This window comes from Ambystoma mexicanum, chromosome 9 (assembly GCF_040938575.1).
Source record: "Ambystoma mexicanum isolate Mex_15411 chromosome 9, UKY_AmexF1_1, whole genome shotgun sequence".
NCBI classification, from domain to species: domain Eukaryota; kingdom Metazoa; phylum Chordata; class Amphibia; order Caudata; family Ambystomatidae; genus Ambystoma; species Ambystoma mexicanum.
Genome location: NC_090931.1, coordinates 1,247,914,099 through 1,247,937,696, shown reverse-complemented (window position 1 = coordinate 1,247,937,696; position 23,598 = coordinate 1,247,914,099). Strand labels below are relative to the sequence as shown.

The following is a 23,598-nucleotide window of genomic DNA, read 5'->3' as shown; positions in this document are numbered from 1 at the left end:
CTGACCCACCCAAGTCTTGGAGGCGGACTCCAACACTCTGAGAACTGAATTGAAAGCAAAATATATATTTTACAGAAACACTGATAACTCTTTGCAATCAAATGACAGGAATGTATAACTTTGAGAGCCTTCATTTAAAAAATGTACCTTCGATTCAAGCCCAAACTCCAATTTGTGTGATGTTCTGGGGCAAAACCCTGCTATTTATGTATACTACAGACTCTGTGTTTAAGCTAGAGACATGGTAATTTACTGGAGTATGTATGGACAGGCCGTGTACATGTGTATAAATCTGGAGAAAAATCTGATGTTGCAAAACCCACTAAAAAGCACCAAAGGTTGCCATTTCTGAATGCAAGCCCCCAGGAAGAGCAGAATTGGAACAGGGGCTACCTCATGTGATATGTGATGGGTGCATGTAATTTCAAACCACTGTGTATCTATGAAATATGTCTTTAGGTCAAATATAGATTGTGTATAAAGTTGACAGGGGTGGGTTCTCTGTATCATAAACAGACCTCATCATGATGACACTTCATTTCATTCCCCCAATCAAGGGGAAGAGGAGGAAGTGGCCAATGACAAGTGGAGAGGGGTAGGGCCTAGAAAGCTAGCCTCTCCACCCACTTTCAAAACACATAAAAGCAGACAGTCAGGACAGATAGGGACATTCTATTCCATCTGCTGCGGGACGCTCTGCCGGGAAAATCCATACTTTACCTCCATCAACCTCCGGAGAGCCAACACAGAGACTTCAATCTATCCACCTTCAGACACCAAGACTTTACTTCAGAATTTGTAGCAGAGAGGTCAACTACAAGCTAAATCCCTCTTTAGCAGGCCTCAAATCATTGCCACTATTCACAGCCAGGCGAGCTGTTTGAATTCTTTGCAAGAACTCTGGCCATTTGCCAGGGAGCAGTATCCAGAATCCAGAGAGGCTAGACCAGCAGAGCAGAGCTGACCCAGACCACTGTTAGCGGAACCAGAGAGCTGACCCAGATCACTGTGAAGTGCCGAGACCAGACCGGAGTCCAGTCCAAAACCTGACCAGATCCGTGGCGAGGCCTATTTCTAAATATATTGTGAGTACCTAGCAGAACTGTGCAGAACCAATCTCTTAGTTAAAATAATATAATTCAATCTATTTTAATCTAACCAGAACTGCCTCCTAACTGTCACCTGTCATTTGCAAAGCTGTCACTTGTCATTTTCTAGCTGCAAGCTGTAACCTGTCGCTTTGAACTTTTAAAATTTCAAATCCGAAAAACGGCCTTTATTTAATCGTCCGTATCTCTGGAACCGTTTGGGCTAGGAACTTGGTTTAACTTTCCTCTGAAAGCTTAGAATCTCAACTTCCTACTCCTCATACTTTTGCCATAATCACGATTCTCGCAGTCACGAATTTTACCGCGATTTGCGATTTGGTTGAAAATCCAGCCACGTGTGAAAACAGCAGCTTCCTTGCTTTCCTTGCTAAAAATTTGTTTGCCTCTTAAGAACCATCCCTGAATCATTGCTAGAGTGAGCCTGGACTAATATTAACTAGATACCACTCACCCTGAACCTCTAGAGGGAATTAAAAGCATTTTAGCATATTTTTCACTTCATTGCCAGCACATATAAAAGCATTTTGGGCCTGTGTTTCAAACTTCTGTAGTCTAAGCTTGCTGGGGTGATCTGAATTACATTTGATTGCATTTCTGAGAACTGTGTGCTTTCCTTCCATTTCCTTGCATTGCATAAAGGGGGGAGTGGATTGCCAGAGAAAAGTGATTACATTGTCTTTTGCTGAAATCCTATCAAGTTATTTTCTGTACTGCATTTCATTCCACATTGCATCCATTTGAAACCATAAAAGTATTGTTGCTATCGTATCCATCCTATAACCACTCATCATTGATTATAAAGAAGTGTGCTAGTGCCGGACTATCCATTATTGATTACTGCTCAGATTAAGTGTGATATTCAATTATTAATTAATTATAAAGTGTGATATATATATATATATTGTTTAAATTATCAAATAAACCGTTTAAACTTGCAAAACAGAACTACTTCGTGGCTCAGTGGGGTCAGGGGGATTCCAAGAGAGGGATGTTATATAGGGGTAGTCATCCAGAACGCATGAACTGGACGTAAAGATATATCAATAAGGGTTTCCATTCAGTATCCCAGACTAGGCATTGACTTAGCTGTAGTGTTGAATTGAATCCTCTTACAAATTGCACTTTTCCCCATTTTCCTTTCCCAGGCACTTGCACTTTCTTAAATGTCACTGGGCATAGTAAGATTGCAGCATTTGATTATTTTCTGTAGTGGCCTGCACGATCAACGGTCCAAATTTTTTATAAATTTAATGAACTTTTATAGCCAAAAAGATGGTACACAAATTTGGGAAGCATTATGTGCCAATATGAAATTTTCTACAATCAAATCATTAGTGCAGTTCCTTGATGCAATTTTACCTGTTTTAACTAAGTAATGTTGAGCTATCGAACAAGCAATGACTTAGACTTAATTATTAATTGATTCGAAATTTTTGCGTCGCCAAAATTGTAACTTTTTTAGAAGAATTGATGCATGACTATATATTTGTATACTTTCATAATTGTTGATTGTAGTTCGTTGTTATATGTTGTTGTCATTCTGCTTTTTCTACTTTTGAAAAGTTGAATTATTCAGCTAAATCAAAATAAAAAAAAAAAAATAAAAAAATGTCACTGGGCATAGTAAGATCGCTGTTTTGTTTCTTTTTTTTCTCTCCCATATTCCCCTCCCTTTTTGCCTGGTCGCGCTCTGTAACACTTGTGTACGAGCGCAATATAAATAAAATATCATTTCATTTCATTTCTTTTAATTTCACTCTTTTTTCCACTAGGACTGTCTTATTATTATTTGATGGTCATAGCTTGCTAACATCTAAGATTTAGGTTTAGATTAGGTTTTTTTTCAACCTGCACATACAGTTTAATAAACACCCTTGAACTATGATATCTTTTGTCTGCCTTTACTGTTGCCACAATGAGTGCCTTACACATTTGTATTGCAAAAGCAAAACTCACTTGTTTAGGCAATTTTCTAATTATGCAGGTTTTGTTCCACAGTGTTTTCTTCTTGTACTAAACTTCACTTTGGATGTAAGATTTAATATTCCAAGCCATATTTCAACTTCGCCTGAACACAAACCCATAGCAATAATATGCAGCTGGAGGTAGACTGGTTACCAGAGTTCTTCGATATTGAATTCAGACACGCCTATGTAGGATAACGCTCATTCCTTCAGCACTCTGGCGGATGAGTGCTGGGATGCCTCTATAGACCTTAGCATGAATGTTTTCTTCAGAGTACAGAAGCTGAGGCTTTAAGTAGACGTCATTCTAGATGTAAAAGCAGGTGGGGGGTAACGGATGCAGGCCCTGGGATTCAACTGTCTATTTCGGAAGGTGATATAACATGTGTCTGCAACTTTGGGCACTCCAAATGTTTTGGACTACAACTTCCATGAACCCTAGTTTGCATAGTAAATTTCAAGGGATCTTGGACATCAGAATCTAAAACATCTGGGGAGTCACATCCATCAAACAATTATTCAACAATAGGTATTGTTTTCCCTCCTTAACCTTTATCCTCCACCTGTGCCCTTCTGTGTCCCCTCTCGCTATATCCTTCCTACTCTATGTTCTATTCGTCTAATTGTATGCATATTACTGTGCCTATTTCTGGATCCTCTTGTTTTTCAGCAATCTGTTGCTCACAGCTAGATCAGTTCTTAAACAAAAAAAAAAAAACACAAAACATACGTAAATTAACATTTATCCATAACCAAGTATGTTCACTGAATATTGGCTGAATAACGACTATTGGGGATTTATGCAATTTCTGAGCAAAGTAAGGGACACATTTTCCATTGAATGAGAGCTATTGGGATGAGAGTTATTGGGAAGAATAAGTTGTCACTTAGTTTGCTGAAACTCAAGCACCATACCAATCCTGGCAGCACACATCAGTTACATTATGGTATGTTAAAATGCCTTTATATTGTGCCTCATCATCAGAGTGCCTATGCTTGCCATTGGACAGGTGTACTGTGGGGCAGATATGTCCTAAAGTGCTAATGTATTTATTTCAGAAATACTCATAAACAAAAGGCTTTGTATATACAACATAAAACACATTGACAAATAAGTAAACAGGAAATACATATAACAAATACACCTAGCCATCAATTGCAAGAAATGCACTTAACGTGCTAATTGTGATGTGTTTCCAAGGTAGATTTTGAGAATTGTCAGTTTGTACACAATGGGCCTCAGAAGTATGGCGGTCCGGAAATAATGGTGCCAGTAGCAACTTACTAGCACCCTTTCTGGACTGACAGACTACAACAATGCTGCTATGGTCCACAGATACCCCGGCAGGCTTGAACTGCTGCGTTTTCGGGCCCCTAACGGCATGGTCATCACTGTAGCACTGGCAGCGTTAGCAACAGTGCCAGTGCTTCATTGACCTAATTTCCATGGAAATCAGGATTTACTGTTACTGCCACTGCTTGTGATTTCCCAGTGGTACCGGGATATCAGGCAGCGGTAAGGGTGTTACAGGGTTGCCGGTAACTCACCCACTACCAACATGGTTTCACTGGCAACCTCAAAATGAGCCCCAATGTAATGATGGGCACATGAGGGGCCCTAGAGTGATGGGGGAAGGGAACCAAACTATGGTACGGTCCATTTGAAACCCTTCTCTACACAAATAGACTTTGAAAATGTAGATGAGGATTAGACTGCTTGCCTAAATCATCATGTCATTCACTCAAACGTGCATGCATTCTTTAAACACCTTAGAGTTGTCAGTGAATCTATCACTTATAAATATCACTAGAATATGGTGATGAAAAGTCAAGGCTGCCTCTGGCTTTGCTTTCAGTTATTAACTTTTTTTCATTGTTTCATGAATATCTATGACAAAACAAAGTCATTATGAAAAGTGACATGCTTCCAAGAGGCACTATAATTGCATGGTGCTTGCTTGGGTTTTTACGTAACAGAGATTCAATCATGCACGTCTTTACATAAACGGTAGAGTAAGGGGACAGCAGCGGTGCAGGATAATGGTGGCCCTGCCTTTACAATTTACTCTCCATCAAAAGAGCACACTGCATTAAGCACTTGCCTTCGATATCTGTGTGCAAGCTGCAGTGACATCATTGAATCCAGGCAACTCCATCTTAGTGTGGTTTCCTTTCAAGGTTAATACATGGACTACCATTAAATTGGGTATTAACAACAGTAATTATGACAGCATTTAGAAGCAGGAGAAATCTGACACGAACTGCTATATATACATGTGCTTTAAAAAAAAATATATAATAATAATAATAATAATCATCATAATAAACATCCATTGGTGCACAATGTCGGAACATCATTATCCTATTTGCTCAAACAGCCATAGAGTTTGGACATCTACAAATACCACGAGGGTGTATGGATATCCTCAAGGAAGCAAGGAACACCACGTGGAATGTGACTGCAGCCTTTTGATGATGCAGACATGTTCATAAATGTAACCCTTGACATGTGCATACCTGGCACGTGTTCTCACGTAAAAGATAGGAAGTGATAAATAAATGAAATTACTAAACTTAGTTTGAGTTTGCGTATGCATGCTTATTGCTATACCTACAAGATGTCATTAGGTGGCATTCACAAGTCAAGCACAGGATGTCTATCCTAGCATATCTGAAGCATTGCCTATATGAATTTCTGTGGCAACATTCAGAATTGTGCAACCAAAAGAAGTGAGGTCACAGGCAGAGAGACATCATGTTACGGTATAAATCACACATTTCTGGATTGCATACTTAATTGTTTGACCTTGAGGAAAACAAGACATTTAAGACATGTTCACAAACTCTTTGGATTTCTAGAACTGTGTATAGTCTTGAAGAAAATAAACATTAAATAACTTTTACCAGGAGTTCTGGTCTCGGGATAACTAGACTCTAAGTTAAGTTCCAGACATGCATGGTAAGCGCTCAGAACAAGAATGATAATTGTTCTCCTGTGGCCGCAGTTGCTTCTAGCATTGCTCTTCTTCATGGCATATTATTTGAGGGATGTTAATAAAAGTGAGTCACACTATTAAGCCTGTTTATGTTGATCAATGGGATTGAAATGTAACCAATTCCAATTACACATCAGTATGAAAGTTGACAAATTGAACATCAGCATTGCCAGGAATAAAAATCACATTTATCCCAAAATAAACAGAGAATGGGAAATAAAATGACAGAGAAAAACAAAAACGAACGCCTGGTTAGCACAGACATAAACGTGAATTTTAGGCCTAATTCTTAGGTTAGAATAGTACTGTAATCATCTACATCACAGGTATGCATGGGTCTACTTGGTAACATAAATGAGTCAGTCTTGACTGGCAACTATCCCGCAACCCGTACTATGCTTGTTAGCTACTCCACTGTAGATCACATTTAAATCAGTATGTGTTTTAGACACTTAGACTATAAAATTACTATAGCTAAACCTGGAACATGTATTACTGTAAAGGAATGCAATGGTTAACATTAACTTATCAAACCTACCAGAATGCTGAATATGTTTCAAAATTAAATCACCATCAACTTCTAGTTACATCAATGACACAGTTTCTTTTAATCCAATCTGTGGAACCTTATATGAATATGGTAGCTGCTATCACAACATTTATGTTAATTTCTAAGAATTAAGATACAGAATCAAGGGTTAGTGAAGAAAAGAAATGTTCATTTCATTACAATTAGGCTACACTATTGTGGGTATTGCACAGGTATGTGAGGACATCTTATTTAGCATTTGCATATTTGACTATCTTCAAGCTAGGTCCCCTTATTTTAATATACTCTTGCTCATCTTGCCTAAAAGGATCGTTTTCAGCCCTCCCCATATGTTTAAATACAACTGAATGTAAGGACAGGCAAATTAAGAGAGGGTTTGCTTCCTTGTAGCTGTTGTCCGATTCAAGGCTCTTGTGAATGGATCAAGGTGTGTCTTTTGGTTCTGATGCTAACTGGTCTATTTCCTTGCAGTTAATCGCAACGGTGTGGATCCCAATCTGTTATAATATGAGAAATCCAAAATGGAGGGCCTTTCCAATTGCTGCTGTTAATCGCATTGAAGTACTAGACATTTGACCAATAACTAAACTGGACATTAGGGATTTTGTGTCACTCTTCTATCAGACCTTTGTCCTTGCAGATGAAATTGGTCACGGGCACACCATGCCTCTCCTAGAAGATAATACCTGAGGATTCCTAGCTTTTGTGAAGAGTGCATGGACAAGGATAGGATTGTAATGTAAACTAAAGAATACATCATTGAATATGTAATGTTTCAATTTAAGACAAAATTTAGTGAATATTATATATATAACAGCATGTATTATTACTTGTGCGATTTTGGTTCGTATCCCCTAGATGCAGCAGGAAATCCCCTCTATGTGTCTCCATGCTCTGTGCATGTTATCCACATGAGTCTCTGGCATATCACATTTTGATGCAGAAGAAAAGCATGGTCCACTATGGACTGTGCTTGAACCTTTGCAGGTACAACGGACAGGCACAGACCATAATGATCTACAGTAATGGCAGCCGCATGGAAGCCACCAATACTGACCAATGCATTAGGCGTCTTTGCACACACGGTTAGGTTATCCATACACTACATCTGCTTGCAGTGGATGATGGCATAGAAACCCCCTGAGCACACGGATCACCATAAAAGTATCTACTTCATGCACGTACTGTTCACACATATAGCAGAACAGAACCTGAACACATAAACTTCTGGATTCTCTGTCCACTCCTTTGTACTTCACAATCACATCAGAATGGGGCCCTACAGACTGGAGCAGTGTGAGGTGCCTTGGGCTGCAGTGGAAACATAGGCAGATTGATCATTGGGGGTGTTTTGGCTCAGTAGTAATGGATACAATCTGGACATTTAATAGGATTCGTCCCCACCTTTGTTGTCTGTGTGATTGCAGCTGTACTGGATCTGCACAGGACCTGCCATGCCATTCCTGTGACCCCTTGTCAAAGATTGACTTTGTACTTGCACACAAGCAACTTGATAAACACTTCTTAAGGTCACATGGCATTCCCACTCTTAATCATTTTGCATTACCCATATTTATTATTCATTTTTCAGAGGTTGTAGATCCAGTCAATTCGATTGTGGCTGCTGCTGTCCTGATGACTTTGTTTTGTCCATTCTTTTCCTAAAGGTCATTGTTTTAAAATGCAGAGAGGCTGCAGACATTACCTCCTACACTTTACATGTTCTCATTGCCAAATTGTAGTATGTTATCATAAAGCATGTTCACAGACACAATTAAGTACTCACACCAGGGAATGGCTCGATCTCTTGTTTAATGTTGTCACCAAGTCGAGAGCAGAGTAAGCAGGTTTTTCCAAGCCTGCCCGGGCAGCACAGGACTGTCACCTTACTCTGTTGGCACCAAAGGTCTTCCTGGGAACCTTACCACACGCAGCCGTCTGTAATGCTTCCTCCTCCCAGTTTCCATGTCTACATTTCTCAGCTGGTGGTGAGAAGCAGTATAAGAGTCTTCCCCTTTGCTTGCAAATGGAATAATCCTCCCCAACTCACAATCTTGCCATTGTTCCAGAACCTCCCATTGTCTGTCACATCTGCATTAGGAAACACCTTCATTATGTCTTTGGGCCCCAGCATCTTTTTCCACTCTTGCCATCATGGCCTGGTCTCCACGTCTTCAAATAATCTCCCATATATGTGTAATCTTCTCTGCTGTGCTCGAGGAAGTCATACTTGACTTTAACTTTATCCTGCCTTTGAGCCCACTCTCTCCTTCAGGGATTCATAATCCAATCAACACCTTGCATGACTCAAACATGGGTAATACATCTTAGTAATAGGTGCTTTCTTTCTGGACATTTCAAGAGAGCCAACTATTTAATTGCATGTGCTGCTAGTCTACATGACACCACCTTCCATTCTATAACACTCATACAATCATAATCTCCATAATATCCACCAATATATAATTACATTGCCCAACTGCACCACTGATGATGGGGTAGTATAAGGGGATCTAATGGTGAGATGATTCCAATCTGCCATAGAAAGCTCTCAATCTAATGTGATTTTAACTGCACTCCATTGGAAGTTACAATTCTGTACAGAACACGTTCTTTCTGAACGATTTGGTGCTTAAATTATACCACACCAATGATGCCCACTTTGTATATCACTCTCACATCTACCAACTTGAATTTGGGATACACTTCCCCTCACCATTTGATCCTTCCAAAAGATTCAAAATATTATTTGCCAAATACTCCCATATCATTCCTGGTAGCTCCAATAGTCCCATTCTCAAAACTGTGTGTCTTTCCTTGCATTTCAGTACTGCTTCACATTCCAATCCAGTCCATGGCACTAGAAATCTCTCCACGTGGTCCCCTTGGTCTTTGTAATGCACATATGTGGAACTATGTTTGTTCCTTTGTAAGGAAACATACTCTATACTGAATTATTCTTTAACACTATGGTATGGTTGCAAGAGCACTTTAGCTGCTGAGGATTTCACCCTATGCCCACAAGATCTATGGCCTCCTTAGCAACAAATCCTACACCAATGCCTTCTCTCCACACACCTTCCACAATCACACTGTTGGCTACTTGAAATGATTGTTCATCAGCCAACACTTGTTCACACAAATCATCTTCCACTGTTGAATTCCCTTATGTAGGCATGAAGGACAAACACATAATATCATTTTCTTTCAAAGCATGTGTATGACCTCAAAATCATACTCCTGCAGGAATGTCACCCCGAGGAAGGGATCTTCAAGACCTTTGGCATTGAAAATCCATGACTGAATGTGTTGGTCCATTCTAATAGTGAATTTCTGAATGTGAAGGATTTCCATCTCATGGGGGAAGAGAAGCCCTTTTTATTATTATTAAAATGATGCAGTTAATTCATCTCTTTAAGGGTGGTCTGCTAATCAGACCCCCCTTTCACCAAACTCTATACCAAAAGTTAAGTGTACACTTGTGCCCTGCTGCATCAGTGTTCTTAACTCCAGTGCCTTATCTCCAGTTACAGAGAGCAGGTTCAGAGGTCACAGGTTCCCTGCTTGACATCTGCTGGGACAGCACAATCACCACAGTGCAGAGGCGTCACTTAAATATGTACTTTTGTCCCAACCGCACATAAGAATGGTAAACTCTCAAACTCTTGGTGGGATAATCCAACCATATCAACCATAATGACATAATGAGGTTCTGGTATGGTGGTGGGTACATGGTTCATCCAATTAGTAAAAGCCACATGTGATTTGTAGCATACCAGTCGCGTCCCTGTGAGCTCATTCAGCTATGGGTGGCTGAATAACTTTTTTGTTATTTTGAACTTTTTTCAATAATTGTCCCGCTGAGCGTGTCGTTTACACCAGCTCAAACAAGAAGTTCACTCCTGAGGAATTCTTCAAAACGCAATATTTTTAACTGCACCTCAAACGTGTCTAAAGTGCCTATCTGCCTGGGATGCTGTACAGGATGTTTGTTTGCATGTATGAGGTAAAGCGTGCCCAGAATACGGGATGCCGTGTGAGTGCACCGCTTTCACTATGCTACTCTAAATTCTTCAATACACAGTTATGAACCCTCCATATGGTATGTATTTTGAAAGCTTCTAAAGCCTGAAAAGTAGATCCATGCAGGCTTGACATGTGGCCACCCTTGCACCAGACTTGCAGATGAACTGGTCTGCTGTTAAATCTCAGTTACCAGCTAAATTGTATCCACTACAGAGTGTAATTTCCTTTCTGACTTTGAGAACATTCAGACATGTAATTGCTCATTTTACTATAGCTGGTAAGATAGCTATAGCCAGTAAGATAGCTGAGTGGGTTGAGCATTCCCTGCTGCGTTGTGCGTGTGATCTGCAGGTTGCAGGTTCGAATCCTGGCAAGGACAACTCAGCCTTATATGATTTTGATGTTGATAATTGAGTACCAACAAAGGTTGGGTATTATTGTATGTATATTTGTTCTGCGTAATGCGCTTAAGCATAAGTGCTGTATAATAATACATCAATCATTTGGCCTTGACGTCTGCTTGCATTCACAGTAATATGGGCCTAGACAAACTGACATTAACAATACATATGGTGATCCATTCTTGTATGAAATGTGCATCACATTACAGTGATATCGTAACCATATTTTTCATAGTGTACTTAGGAGCATTGCTATGTGATGCCACTTCCTGTTTTGTCAAGGGGTGAAAGGTTGTGTTCCATCGTTTCCCGTGATGTCACTTTGGGTGGGGGTCAAATTACATCACTGCAAGGGTCGTGTGATGTCACGTCCACAACGCCTGGCTACCTCTGGAATTTTGGTGAAATGACATCCCTGCTGAAAACCTGTTAGGATTTTGGCCCTCGAGGCCTGGAGTTGGATAACTCTGCATTAAAGCCTGATTGAAATTATTCCAAGCGAATCCGCACCAACTGCCACAAACATTGTCTAATCGGCTCTACTGTAGTAAGTCAATAGTTGGACCTATGAAAATTACATTTGAGCAGATTCAACAAAATTTAAGCTAAAACACAAACATGGGCTTGAAAAGTCGCGGTTCAGCTCGAGTTGCAAAATGTATTAACATAACATACACGTCAGAATGTTCAATACCATTGGAGATGCTTCAAACTTTCATCCTTAAAATGTCATTAAAGTGGCCCGCTTTAAGCAGGTACTATTAATGTTGTTATTACAGTTCAAAGAAACCGGAAGCACTATGCTTCCAAGAGGTTCAACAAATATTATTGGAATTATACATTTCGAAGGGAGTGAAGTTTGTTCTGTTTGATACTAAGCGTCATACAGTAGCTAGAAAGTGGGCATATAGGCTCAACTTTGTAAGGCACACTTTGTTAGAATTCTTACATGTGTTTTCTCTCAATTAGAACAATACAATACAGTAACACATAATCACATATAAAACTTGTTTCTTTAAAAAGACAGATGAAATTAGGTGTTTTAAAAATGTTCACAGAGAGTTAAGGTTATCTTCACTGTCGATATAAACACTGATGTTAACACCAATCCAATAATTTTGCAAACACCTTATGAAGTCATGTGTGTCATGACATGCTAACATTAAGGAACCAGTCGTATGTGAGCTCTGAATGAAAATGTATTCTGTTCTAGCACAATTACAATACAATAAGGTGATAACACGCTGCTACTTCTCTCGGAAATAAAACATGTATACTTACAAGTACTGGAAAAGGGCATAGTGCATGTCCTAACGAGTTGCAGAAAGAAGCACTACTCTGTTACAAAGGCATAATGTAACATCAGGCAACTAAAAGAAAACATCAACCCCTGATATTCCTCTTTGCATGTATACAACTGCACCTATGCTCACTGTTCACATGTAACCTCGGAACTTTAGCTATGTCTGTAACCATGTTTCCATTGTCTTCGTTATATTCACCTATGCCAAGTAAACTATCTTGTAACAGCGCCACGATGCCCGAAGACAGCTGTGCGCTTTAAAAATGCGAATAAAAAATACATTGTGGCATCATCACTAGGCACTATGCGACTACATTAAATTAAGATGCATAAAATGCAAACACAGACTAGGTTCAGAAATTACAAATGTGTGGAGGTTTTCATCTCTGAAACCTTATGTCAGCCAATTAGAATCATCACTTTAATTGAAGTTTTCAGTTGTGCGCCACAGAAAATGGAGAGGGGGATTAACTGTTGCAATGCTTAAGTCTAGTAAACAATTTCAATATGTAAACAGTCACTTTTTTCCTTAAGCCTGTATTAAATATCAAACGCAATATATGCATGCGCATTGTTACAATATACAACTGGAAAGGATTTTTCAATATGGTTGTTCTGCTCAGCTTAAAGATTGTGGACCAAAAGACGAATACTTAGAGCCACAGATGACTAGGTAGCCTGATTCATAAATCTGTATTTAGAAAGATGTGTCATTAAATTAATAACTAAATAACGCTAATAGTTTGACATATAGATAGATAGATAGATAGATAGATAGATAGATAGATAGATAGATAGATAGATAGATAGATAGATAGATAGATAGATAGCTTCTCGTAGACAAGCACATTTCTATTCTGAAACAATATAGAACCAAAACAACTTGAAAATCTTACTTTGGTAAATCAATATTTTAAACCAAAGAAGGATGATAGACGAAATATGCAAATTCGAAGCACACTTGGAACCTCTGTAAACAAAGAACAATTAGGAAGAAGCTGTACTTTAGAGAACGATATCTGTCCACTATCCTCATTAGAAACCAAAACGTGTCAACTCAGAACGTTTAATGCCCGAGTCTCCGATATTACATGCAATATATTGTGTGCTATAACATAGAAAAGCATACTTGGATTAGGACTGTTTCATGAACCTTTGAAAATGCATTATCTTTTTAAGGTAGGCAACGCATCTTTCACCTACCACTGATCCATCTGCCCTCAGGATCGTGGATGAAGAATTCTTTTTTATAAAGATCTTCTAAAGTCAGTCTGGTTTCTGAAGAATTTGTGACTTCATCTGCAATAAAAAAAGTGGGACTCAATTAGATGATTTAAAACGGTAAGCAAAGTAAGCCTACTACCAGAAACTCTTTTGCAAGAGAAACATTCAACCATACGTGATGCTGCATCTGACTTCCCCCATAGTACAGGCTCTGGGGACTTAATAATATTTCTCATTTATGTCATACATGTAGATGGCAGATAATTTGATGAAGAGTACTGTTGAATCACTATTATTTACATCAAAACAATATTTGTTTACACGTTGTCCATAATCTACCCCTAGCACACACCTACTGACTTTGTCAAACTTGACCTCTTCTCACTCTTCCATGTTTCTGGCACTATGTGAAATGGAAACATTTACATGTAACTACATTTGACTCTAATGATCTGTTCTATCCCATTACCCAAGTTGAACCTGTTAACCTAGCCCCAATCCTTATACCAATATATTCACTGTTCGCTCGCCTTCATTTAACACATGTCAATGGTGGGCCAGAACTGTGTGTATATGGATATTTCATCTGTTCACCCTACACCTAGGTGCTAAGGGCGAGTATGCTCGTCCTTTTTGCACAGAGTTGCATAGTAGCCTAGCTCTTAAGGGGATAGCTGGACTTTCTCATTTCTCACATACAAGATCACATCCCCATCACTTCTTGAATGCAAATCTCCTCCGTGATGCTGTGTTCATTATGGGTAAAAATCCTGCACCCAATTTCAAAAGTCATCTTTCTCTCAACTACGACCACTGCTGCAAATAAGGGTGCATGCCCCTGACCCCGTTTCACAAGTACATTAACAGAGAACCACAAGTACCTAGGAACTTGATGTTTACATGTGGTCTGATCTATACATGTGCACTGGCATGTTGCCTTTCTCTTGTCTTTCTATCCCTTGGCTACATAGACCTTTTTTAGCAGTGACATTGTCATGAGACTTAAAGGATTTGTCGTCAGCAAGAATAATGAAAGACATACTACTTCAAGAATTACTTGTACTGGAGTAAGTACAATTGACATAAGGATCAATTGACATTTGCAAATATGTAAACTTTACAAATGTATTATTCAGTTTTGTTCTTCTCAGTGGTTATGGGTAGAGCTCCTACAGCATAAGCAGTGCTTTTGCACAACACCATATTCGGCTCAATGCATATTTTGTTTTCCAACTGATAGGCCCACATTGGATTAGCCTCAGAAAGATGAAGGGTTGAGTAGATCTGTTGGGATTCAAACCTGTTAACACAGGGTCAAACACAAAACAAGATGGTGGCTGCATTAGTTCAATGAGCCACAGAACCAACTATAAGAAACAAAATGGTTTTAGTTCCATTAGTTGTTTGTGCTGCTAGGTCAAAAGGTAGAACAAACAGCAAATGCATAACGATATGAGTATCAATAATTCAAATGACGACACAAGGATAACTGTCCAAAGATTCTTGTATTAAGGTTTGTTCAATATTCGGTCGCCAGAGAAATTTGACGATACCTGTTTCGACCTTCAAAGGTCTTTCTCAAGGCAAAACTCTGTGTATCCCAAGCAGAACATGGTATAAACCGCAGTCATTGGTTGCAAGACATTTGGAAAAGTAACATGCAATAAATGACACAAAAATACACGACAAGAGGTTGACCATACATGAGAGGTCAAGGGCATTGATACCAGGGGTAACATCAAACCAAATTTGCAAAACCAATATTTAAATCAATACATTACCATGCCACAGTGCAAGTGCATGTATTCAGGAACATGTCATCATGTGATGAAGACAAAAAAAGAAAAAGGAAAAGCCAAGGCACAGTTACCCTCATACAGTAATACCCTCATGATTCAAAAATAAATTACAGTTGGAAAACTGGTGTTACAAAATATCCAATATTGGTTTATGTTGGAGCCATCCGATCTTTATAACATCTTGGGTTGTGTTAACGCTATAAAATGCAGTCGTTATTATTACATGTGCAGCAACAGCCAAAGGCCCGTGTAACCGCCTACCGTGCAGTCAAATACGCCTGTTCACGATCATTTGTGCACTAGCACGACCTAATATCACTTCCACTATGTGATGTGCTAAAAAAGACCCTTGTGCTCAGCCTGTGAGACAGAATACAAATAGGTATTGTTGACTAAGTCATAACAAGTTAATACTACTAGTGTGTACAAGGTATATAAGCGAAACTTATGTGTCCATTGTCTGGTTGTTCAGGTTGAACCACTACCAACCTGCAACCAATAGTACAGAGCAAATGTATAAGCCTCTTGAATTAAGCAAGCCCATAGCGAAAAAAGGAAGGAGTGTGATTACTTGTTGATTATCCTGTGATTAAAAGCACAGATAAATATATGGCGTGAAATCAATGTATAACATCAATGAGTATTGTCCATAAGTGGAATGATCTTGAGAGTGGACGACAAAAAGGTACCACCAAGTTTTAGAAGTTAAGAAGTGTGAGGTTCCACTTTCCAAATTCTGCGTCAGTTACAGTTAAAAATACATCCTCGCTATGTAAGCGAGTCCTGTACCTCTAAGCCAGTGTTTCTTACATGCAATATTCTACCGTCGGTGTAACATTGTTGGGTGTCTTCTCAATCTTGCTATGTTTGGGCAATAAAATCCTGGAAGGTTAAAGAAATGCACCTAATGCGTGCCTGGTGCGTCACTGTCGTGTGCTAGTACACGACCACGTGACTGCCTGTACGAATGAAATGTAACTGAGTGTGTGAATTATTACGTACATCATCCAACAAGCATAATGCTCGTACATGTTTTGTTATGAACATGTTATGAACATGCACACTCCCGTGGCTGACCACGTGACAAACCTTAGTAAAACGATAGATGAAAAAATATGGATTTAAAAAATGCAATATGAACCCTATGCGTCCAAAGATATGGATGAGAAAACTGTGTTCTGTCTTTAGAATATAAGATGAATGCTGTGAAAAGTGTCAAAAGATGTTTCATCAAAAAATAAACTTTAAAATTGGATTGTGTGTAATTTCTTATTGTTTACGAACAGGCGCAGGACTGGCAGCACAGCCAGCACCGGGCTCTACCATTGCCACACTGATTTACCATATAAATGAGTACAAAAATAATGAAGCAGCAATAAGCAAGAAGTTTCATTTTCATATATACATAGTATGGGGCCTACACACAGCAGCCTACTATAAGAAAACATGTAGTTCCGTATCCTTATTCAGACATGGTGTGAATGGTGGTGGTGCATCTAAGCCGACAGTGCGTGCTTCCAACTGGCGCAGAAATGTATTTATTTTATTTATTTATTTATTTATTACGTGGCGAAACTCGCAAGCATCAGGGCGCGACGAAAAGACTCCGGGACCAGAGATTCACAGGACAACACAAAAGAAAGGAGAGGGGAAGCAAAAGTAGCGACCCAATGTGATGTCGTAGAAGCCTACTTATTTGAAGAGAAAGGTCTTCAATTGCTTCCTGAAGAGTTGGATATTGCTTTCCAGTCGAAGGCTGCAAAGCAGTTTATTCCAATGAGAGATCGCCAGGTTAGGGAATGCTCGACCAAGGTCGGTGGCTTTGCCTGGGAGACTGGGGTTGATTAGTCCTTGTTTGGTGGATCTTAAGCAGCGACTCAGCTCATACCAGCTGAATTTTCTTCTTAAATATGCTGGCGCCGTGCCGTAGAGACATCGGTGGGTTAAGGTCAGTCACTGCCAGCCAATGAAGATCGTTTCTGTCCTTGGTGATGTGTTTGCGCTTAGATTTGTTTACGATGGACCTGACGGCATTCTTTTGAATGATCTGGCATTGTTTCAGGCAGTTGTTACTGGCGCCAAGCATTAATGCATTGCCATAATCCAAGCGAGACAGAATAGTAGCTCTCCCTATCATAGAACTATTCTTGATGTTTAGGAATGGTCTGATTCGGCAGAGGAGCCTTTGATAGTAATGGCAATTTTGCTTAAGATAAGCAGTTTGGGCTCTGCACCTAGGGAGGATTGTAGGTAAATACCTAGAGTTTTAACCTTACTTGATACCTTGATAGTAGAGTCTTTTATGGTGAATTCGGAGTAATCCGGGCCAAGATTGTTTAAGGCTTTGGCATTTCCAAAGGTCATAAGTTCCGTTTTGGAACTATTAAGACACATCCAGTGTGTTAGCATCCAGTTTTCAATGGTGTCATGGATAACTGATAGTTTGTCGTTGTCTATGGAATGATTTCCACTCAATTCCAGAATGAGCTGTGTATCATCAGCAAAATTGCTGAAAAAGATTCCAAGTTGAATAGAATGTTGCAGAGGCAGCGGATATATAAGTTGAAAAGTAAAGGGGAGAAACTAACTCCCTGAGGAACGCCGCAATCTACTGGTTTGGGAGAGGTGGAATGGCCTCCCCAATTGATTTTAGAATTTCTGTCTTCCAAGAATGATGAAACCCAATAATGCTTGACGGTCACCTCCCCTGGGGTGAACACGTGCTTGCATTAGGCCAATGAACCGTATATCTTTCACATCGTCCATTTGGTGGTGTTCCTGCCAATGGATGGCAATAGGCAGTTTAGGATCAGTGCTATTTAAATGAGAAACATGTTCTCTAATGCGGGTTCGCAATTCCCTAATTGTAGAGCCAACAAATACTTTGCCACATACACATAAAATCCCATACACTACATATTTCGATTTACAATTCATGAAATCACGTATTTGGATAGTGAGACCATTGTGACATGTGAAAGAGTCAGAGCACATTGTGAACTTACAAAAATTGCACATTCCGCATTTAAAGAATCTTTGGGTTTAGGTTGTAACCAGGATAATTGTTCAGCCTGCATAGGCTTTGGATCAAGAAAAGAAGGGCAAAGATGCCCTCTAAGAGTCTCGTTACGCGTGAAAATAAATCTGGGTTGTTCTGTAATGTAAGAGCGCAAGTCTGCATCTAACTTTAAGATGTACCAATGTTTGTTGAGCAGTTTAAACAACCCATCTTTGTTGAAAACATATTTTGTGATAATCTGGACTTCTGGATAGACAGTAGATTGATTAGTCTCAGAAACAGTGAGAATTGCTTCACGTGATATGTCATTGGCTCGTTGCATGCCTTTCTTGATGCATTTGCTTGAATACCCTTGTTTCCGAAACCGCTCCTTTATCAATGTACATTCTTTTTCATAGACAATTGGAGAACTGCAGTTTCTGCGGGCTCGGTAAAATTCATCTAACGGAATGTTGTCTATGACTGAACGTTTATGACAACTAGCAGCATTCAAAATGGAGTTCACAGCCGTAGATTTTCTAAAAGTCTGAGTATGTATTGTCTGATTTGAAATGCTAATTGTTAAGTCCAAAAATTATATTTGAATAGGACTAGCATGTCCGGAAAATTCAATATCAAATGTGTTGTCATGCAAATACTCTGAGAATTCACAAAAAGATTCTGTGGTCCCCTTCCATATAAGTAAAACATCATTGATGTACCTTTTCCATTCTACAATGTTGGCAGTGAATTTATGTGAATTGTAAATGTAATTATGTTAAAAGTACCCCATAAACAGGTTGGCCAACGATGGAGCATACTTAGCCCCCATGGCCACTCCCCTAGTTTGCACAAAATATTGACGATTGAACGGGAACTGATTGTGTTCTAAGGTGAATGCCAACAAGTCTTTAATCATTGCTACGTGTTCAGTGTAGGAGGAGGAACGATTCCGGAATGTGAAATCTATAGTATCTAGCACCAGGTTGTGCTGAATTGAGGTGTATAGAGCTTTAACATCAAAACTAGCTAGCAGGTAATGATCAGACCATTGTATGGATTGCAATATTTGTAAGGTATGTGTATTTGTATTTGTATTTATTTATTTATATTGCGCTCCTAACCCCTAGAGGGGTAGCAAGGCGCAGAGGCAACAAGAGGATTGCAAGGCTTGGTTACATACAAGGAATGAAGTCCAGCCGTGGTTACAGTGCTGGACACGTAAAAAGAGAATGTACGACGATGAGGCATGGGTTACAGAAATATACAATATAAGTAATACTATATACAATAAATCGGATGTCTCATGAAAAGGTATCTACACTGAGCAGTTGACAACCTAAATGTACATATTTACAATCCTAGTGATGGAGCATTAGGGTAGCAAGAGAGCAGGAGGTTGTTATGTGTCGTGAGTCTTAAGCCAATGGATGGTCTTAGTTCTGAATAGGCAGTAGGGGAGGTCCTCCCTGCAAGGTGGTGGAAGGGAGTTCCAGTATTGTGCTGCTTTAACAGGAAATCTGTTCCCACCCGACATAGAATGTTTAAACCTGGGCACCAGGAGGAGATTGGAGTTGGCCATTCTAGAGGGGCGGGAGGAGGTAGGTCTGGTGAATCTAGTGATAAGGTATTGAGGGGCCGCTTGGTGGAGGCATTTGTGGGTCAGGGAAACCGATTTGAGGAATATTATGTCTTTGGTAGAAAGCCAGTTGACAGACCTTCTAGAATCAGAGATGTGGACTTTCTTTGGGATACTGAGGGCCACTCTTAGGGTGTTATTTTGGAGGATCTGAATTTTGTTTGTAATATATTTGTTGCATCCTACATGAAGTGCGTTGCAGTAGTTCAGCTTGGACAGTATCAGAGCCCTGGCTAGGGTGATACAGTTAGACGGGGAGAGAAAAGGTTTAGCTGCTCTGATGAGTTTGCATGTATAAGATGTGGCGGATGCCATAGCATTAACTTGTTTCTTAAAGGTGAGAGTGGAGTCTAGGTAGAAGCCAAGGGTTTTGACCTCCTTGGCTACCGAGATCTTATTGTTGTCAATTACGAAGGAGTAGTAGTTTTGGTCTAGTTTGTTAAGGTTATGTGAGGACCCTAGAATGAGGAGTTCTGTTTTGTCGTCATTCAGGCATAGACCGTGTGAGGCCATCCATGCCTGGATAATGAGGTATACTTTGTTGACGAAGGCCAAATCCTTGTCATAATCCCCCGTCAACGGGATGAGGATCTGGGTATCATCAGCATAGTTAGTGTAGGTGATACCCAGACCATCTAGATCATCAAAAAGGGGCTTCGTGAAGATGTTGTACAGGGTCTTGGAGACGCAAGATCCCTGAGGCACGCCACAGGTGATGGGTGTTGGGTCGGCTGCTGCTAGTAGGGAAAAGACTCTCATCATGCGGTTATTTAGAAAGGATTGGATCCAGTTAGATGCCTCTTGAGAGAAGTGGGCGGCTTTTTGAAGGTGGTCGCATAGGATCTCGTGGTCACCAAGGTCGAAGGCAGCCGAGAGATCAAAAAGTAGCAGTAGTACCACCTTACCCTGATCTCTCAGCTCATCTATCTGTGCCTTAAGATCTATGAGTGCGGTTTCGGTGCTGTGTTGAGGCCTGAAACCCGATTGTCTGACTCCTAAGAGACGGAAGTGCTCAAGGTAATGTTGGATTTGTTGGTATGCTATTTTGTCGAGGATTTTAAGAAGGAATGGTACTGTAGTGATGGGGCGGTAATTAGTGGGAGTAGAGGGGTCTAAATTTGTTTTTTTGAGCAGGGGGAGGACCCATGATTGTTTCCGATTGTTATGTACGCTGCCTGATGTGAATGACGCATTTATTAGTTTGGTAATAAATGATGCGAGATCACGAGCCGCATCCTTTATCAATTGTGCGGGGCATAGGTCCCCATGGCAGTTTGAAGGTTTGAGGGTGAGAATGACCTTTTCTACCTCTTTGGTGGATACTCTGTGGAAGTTAAAATGGGGAATGTGCACAGGGGTGTGTGTCTGAGTTGGGTGTATCTTTTTAGGGGTGGGGATGCTGGGTTTAGTGGAAGAGAGAAGGGAGTCCTTTTTAATGTTTATCTTTGTCTTGAGAGAGGAGATTTTGTTAGCTAGGGCATTTTGTATACCTGTGCACCAGTTTTTATCCTTGAAGCACGAGTCAGGAGCTTGGATGGGAGATTCAACCTCTTTTAGTATTGTAAAGAGTTCTCTGGTGTTGGATTTGGCTTGTGAGATTCGAGTGCTGTAGGACGTTTGTTTGGCCAGGATGATTTCTTTTTTATAATGAGAGGCTAGTCTACTCAAGTTTTTCTTGTTTTTTTCTGAGGGAAGTGATCTCCAAATTTGTTCACAGTGTCGCTTTTCCTGTCTGAGGGCTTTAAGATGAGGAGAAAACCAGGCTTGATGTGTTTTCTTGGTTTGCACTTTTTTAACTTCAGTGGGGCTATGACATCAAGAGATGAGAGCATGACTCTATTATATGTCTGCCAGCATTGAGGGATCTAAGTGGTCCGGAATGGCGTTCAGGGTCGGTGCGATTAATGGGATCAAATTTTCAGGGGTGATGTTCTTTTTATTTCTGGTCTGAACAGCTGCAGATATACTGTCAATTTGCGCTGGTGTCGGCTCTAGGGTGAACGAGATCAGGTGATGGTCTGTCCAGGGCTGTTGAAGTATAGAAGAGATCAGGACTGGGCAATTGTGCACAGCTAGCTAGTCCAGGGTTCTACCTTTGGTATGAGTGGGCTCTGTGAACCTCTGGGTAAAGCCCAGTTCCTCTAAGGTATTATTAATTATTGTGGCATTAGCATCTGCGGGGTCGCTAAAACCAAGGTTAAAGTCTCCTAATACGAGTTCTTGAGTTTATTTGATAGGATATTTGGGAGGTCTTCAAATGACCCTAAGGGGCCAGGTGGTCGGTAAATAAGGTGAATAGAGATGGATTGAGTATTAGATAAGGTTAACTTTGCAGTTAAGGGTTCACAAGATCCTATGTTGGCTGGTGACTCAATGGTCAGAGGGAGTTTAGTTTTAGCTATAATGGCAAGACCTCTGCCTTGAGAGGCGGTATGATCGAGTCTTAGTAGAGTATAGTCATCTGGTATGGCTAACATATTTGCGGGGCCTGCTGTTGGATGTAGCCAGGATTCAGTAATGGCTAAGAAGTCCAAGTCTTCATAGTAGAGTAGGTCGGCAATGTCTGTAGCGTGGGCTACCATGGAGCGGGCGTTTATCAGTGCTCCCTTGGTCTCAGGTTGTTCTGGTTTTAAAGGTGATAATGAGGATTTATGCGTGTCTTTCTGGGTAGGTTCACTATAGAGTCTACTGTTTAGTTGAAGAGGGTGCTGGGAGGTGCTGTGGGGGCTAGTAATATCCTTGCTGTGGGCTGATTTGGTTAAGGGGTCGTAAAGCCTTGGGAGCCTTGCACGTAGATTGAGGTTCCTCTGGAGGACAGTGCCGGGTGCAGAGATCATAGCATTGGTTTGTGAAGATTCGGTGGGGAATCGAGTGTAGGTGAGTTTGGTATCATGGTCGGGTATTGGATATTCATAGTATAAAGAAGTGATCTAAGTAGCACAGTATAAAGCGTATGGAGATACATTGTGTACGTGGATAGGAAAGGATAGGTGCAGGGTGGCTGTTGGCAGTTAGCATACAGTCATGAAGCACCTGGGTATGAAAAAGCTGCAGTATGAATGCAGGGGCAGTAGCACACCACAGACGGGCTAAATGCAATTCAGGGCGCAGGGCACCTCTAGGCTAGTCAATGCAATTTCAAATGGGCTAAATGCAATTCAGGGCGCAGGGCATCTATAGGTTAGTCAATGCAATTACAAATGGGCTAAATGCAATTCAGGGCGCAGGGCACCTCTAGGCTAGTCAATGCAATTACAAATGTGCTAAATGCAATTCAGGGCGCAGGGCACCTCTAAGCTAGTCAATGCAATTACAAATGGGCTAAATGCAATTCAGGGCGCAGGGCACCTCTAGGCTAGTCAATGCAATTACAAATGGGCTAAATGCAATTCAGGGCGCAGGGCACCTCTAGGCTAGTCAATGCAATTACAAATGGGCTAAATGCAATTCAGGGCGCAGGGCACCTCTAGGCTAGTCAATGCAATTACAAATGGGCTAAATGCAATTCAGGGCGCAGGGCACCTCTAGGCTAGTCAATGCAATTACAAATGGGCTAAATGCAATTCAGGGCGCAGGGCACCTCTAGGCT

The 23,598-nt window shown here is 40.4% G+C and overlaps 1 protein-coding gene across 2 annotated transcripts in view; it reads right to left on the bottom strand.

The window, feature by feature from the left end:
• DPP10 (dipeptidyl peptidase like 10) overlaps positions 1 to 23,598 on the bottom strand; it is a 1,813,461-nt gene that overhangs the window by 1,204,898 nt on the left and 584,965 nt on the right. For both annotated transcript variants that reach the window (XM_069616586.1, XM_069616587.1), the window contains exon 3: positions 13,553 to 13,648. In XM_069616586.1, the coding sequence (XP_069472687.1) occupies positions 13,553 to 13,648 (96 nt within the window). The remainder of the gene's footprint in view (positions 1 to 13,552; positions 13,649 to 23,598) is intronic.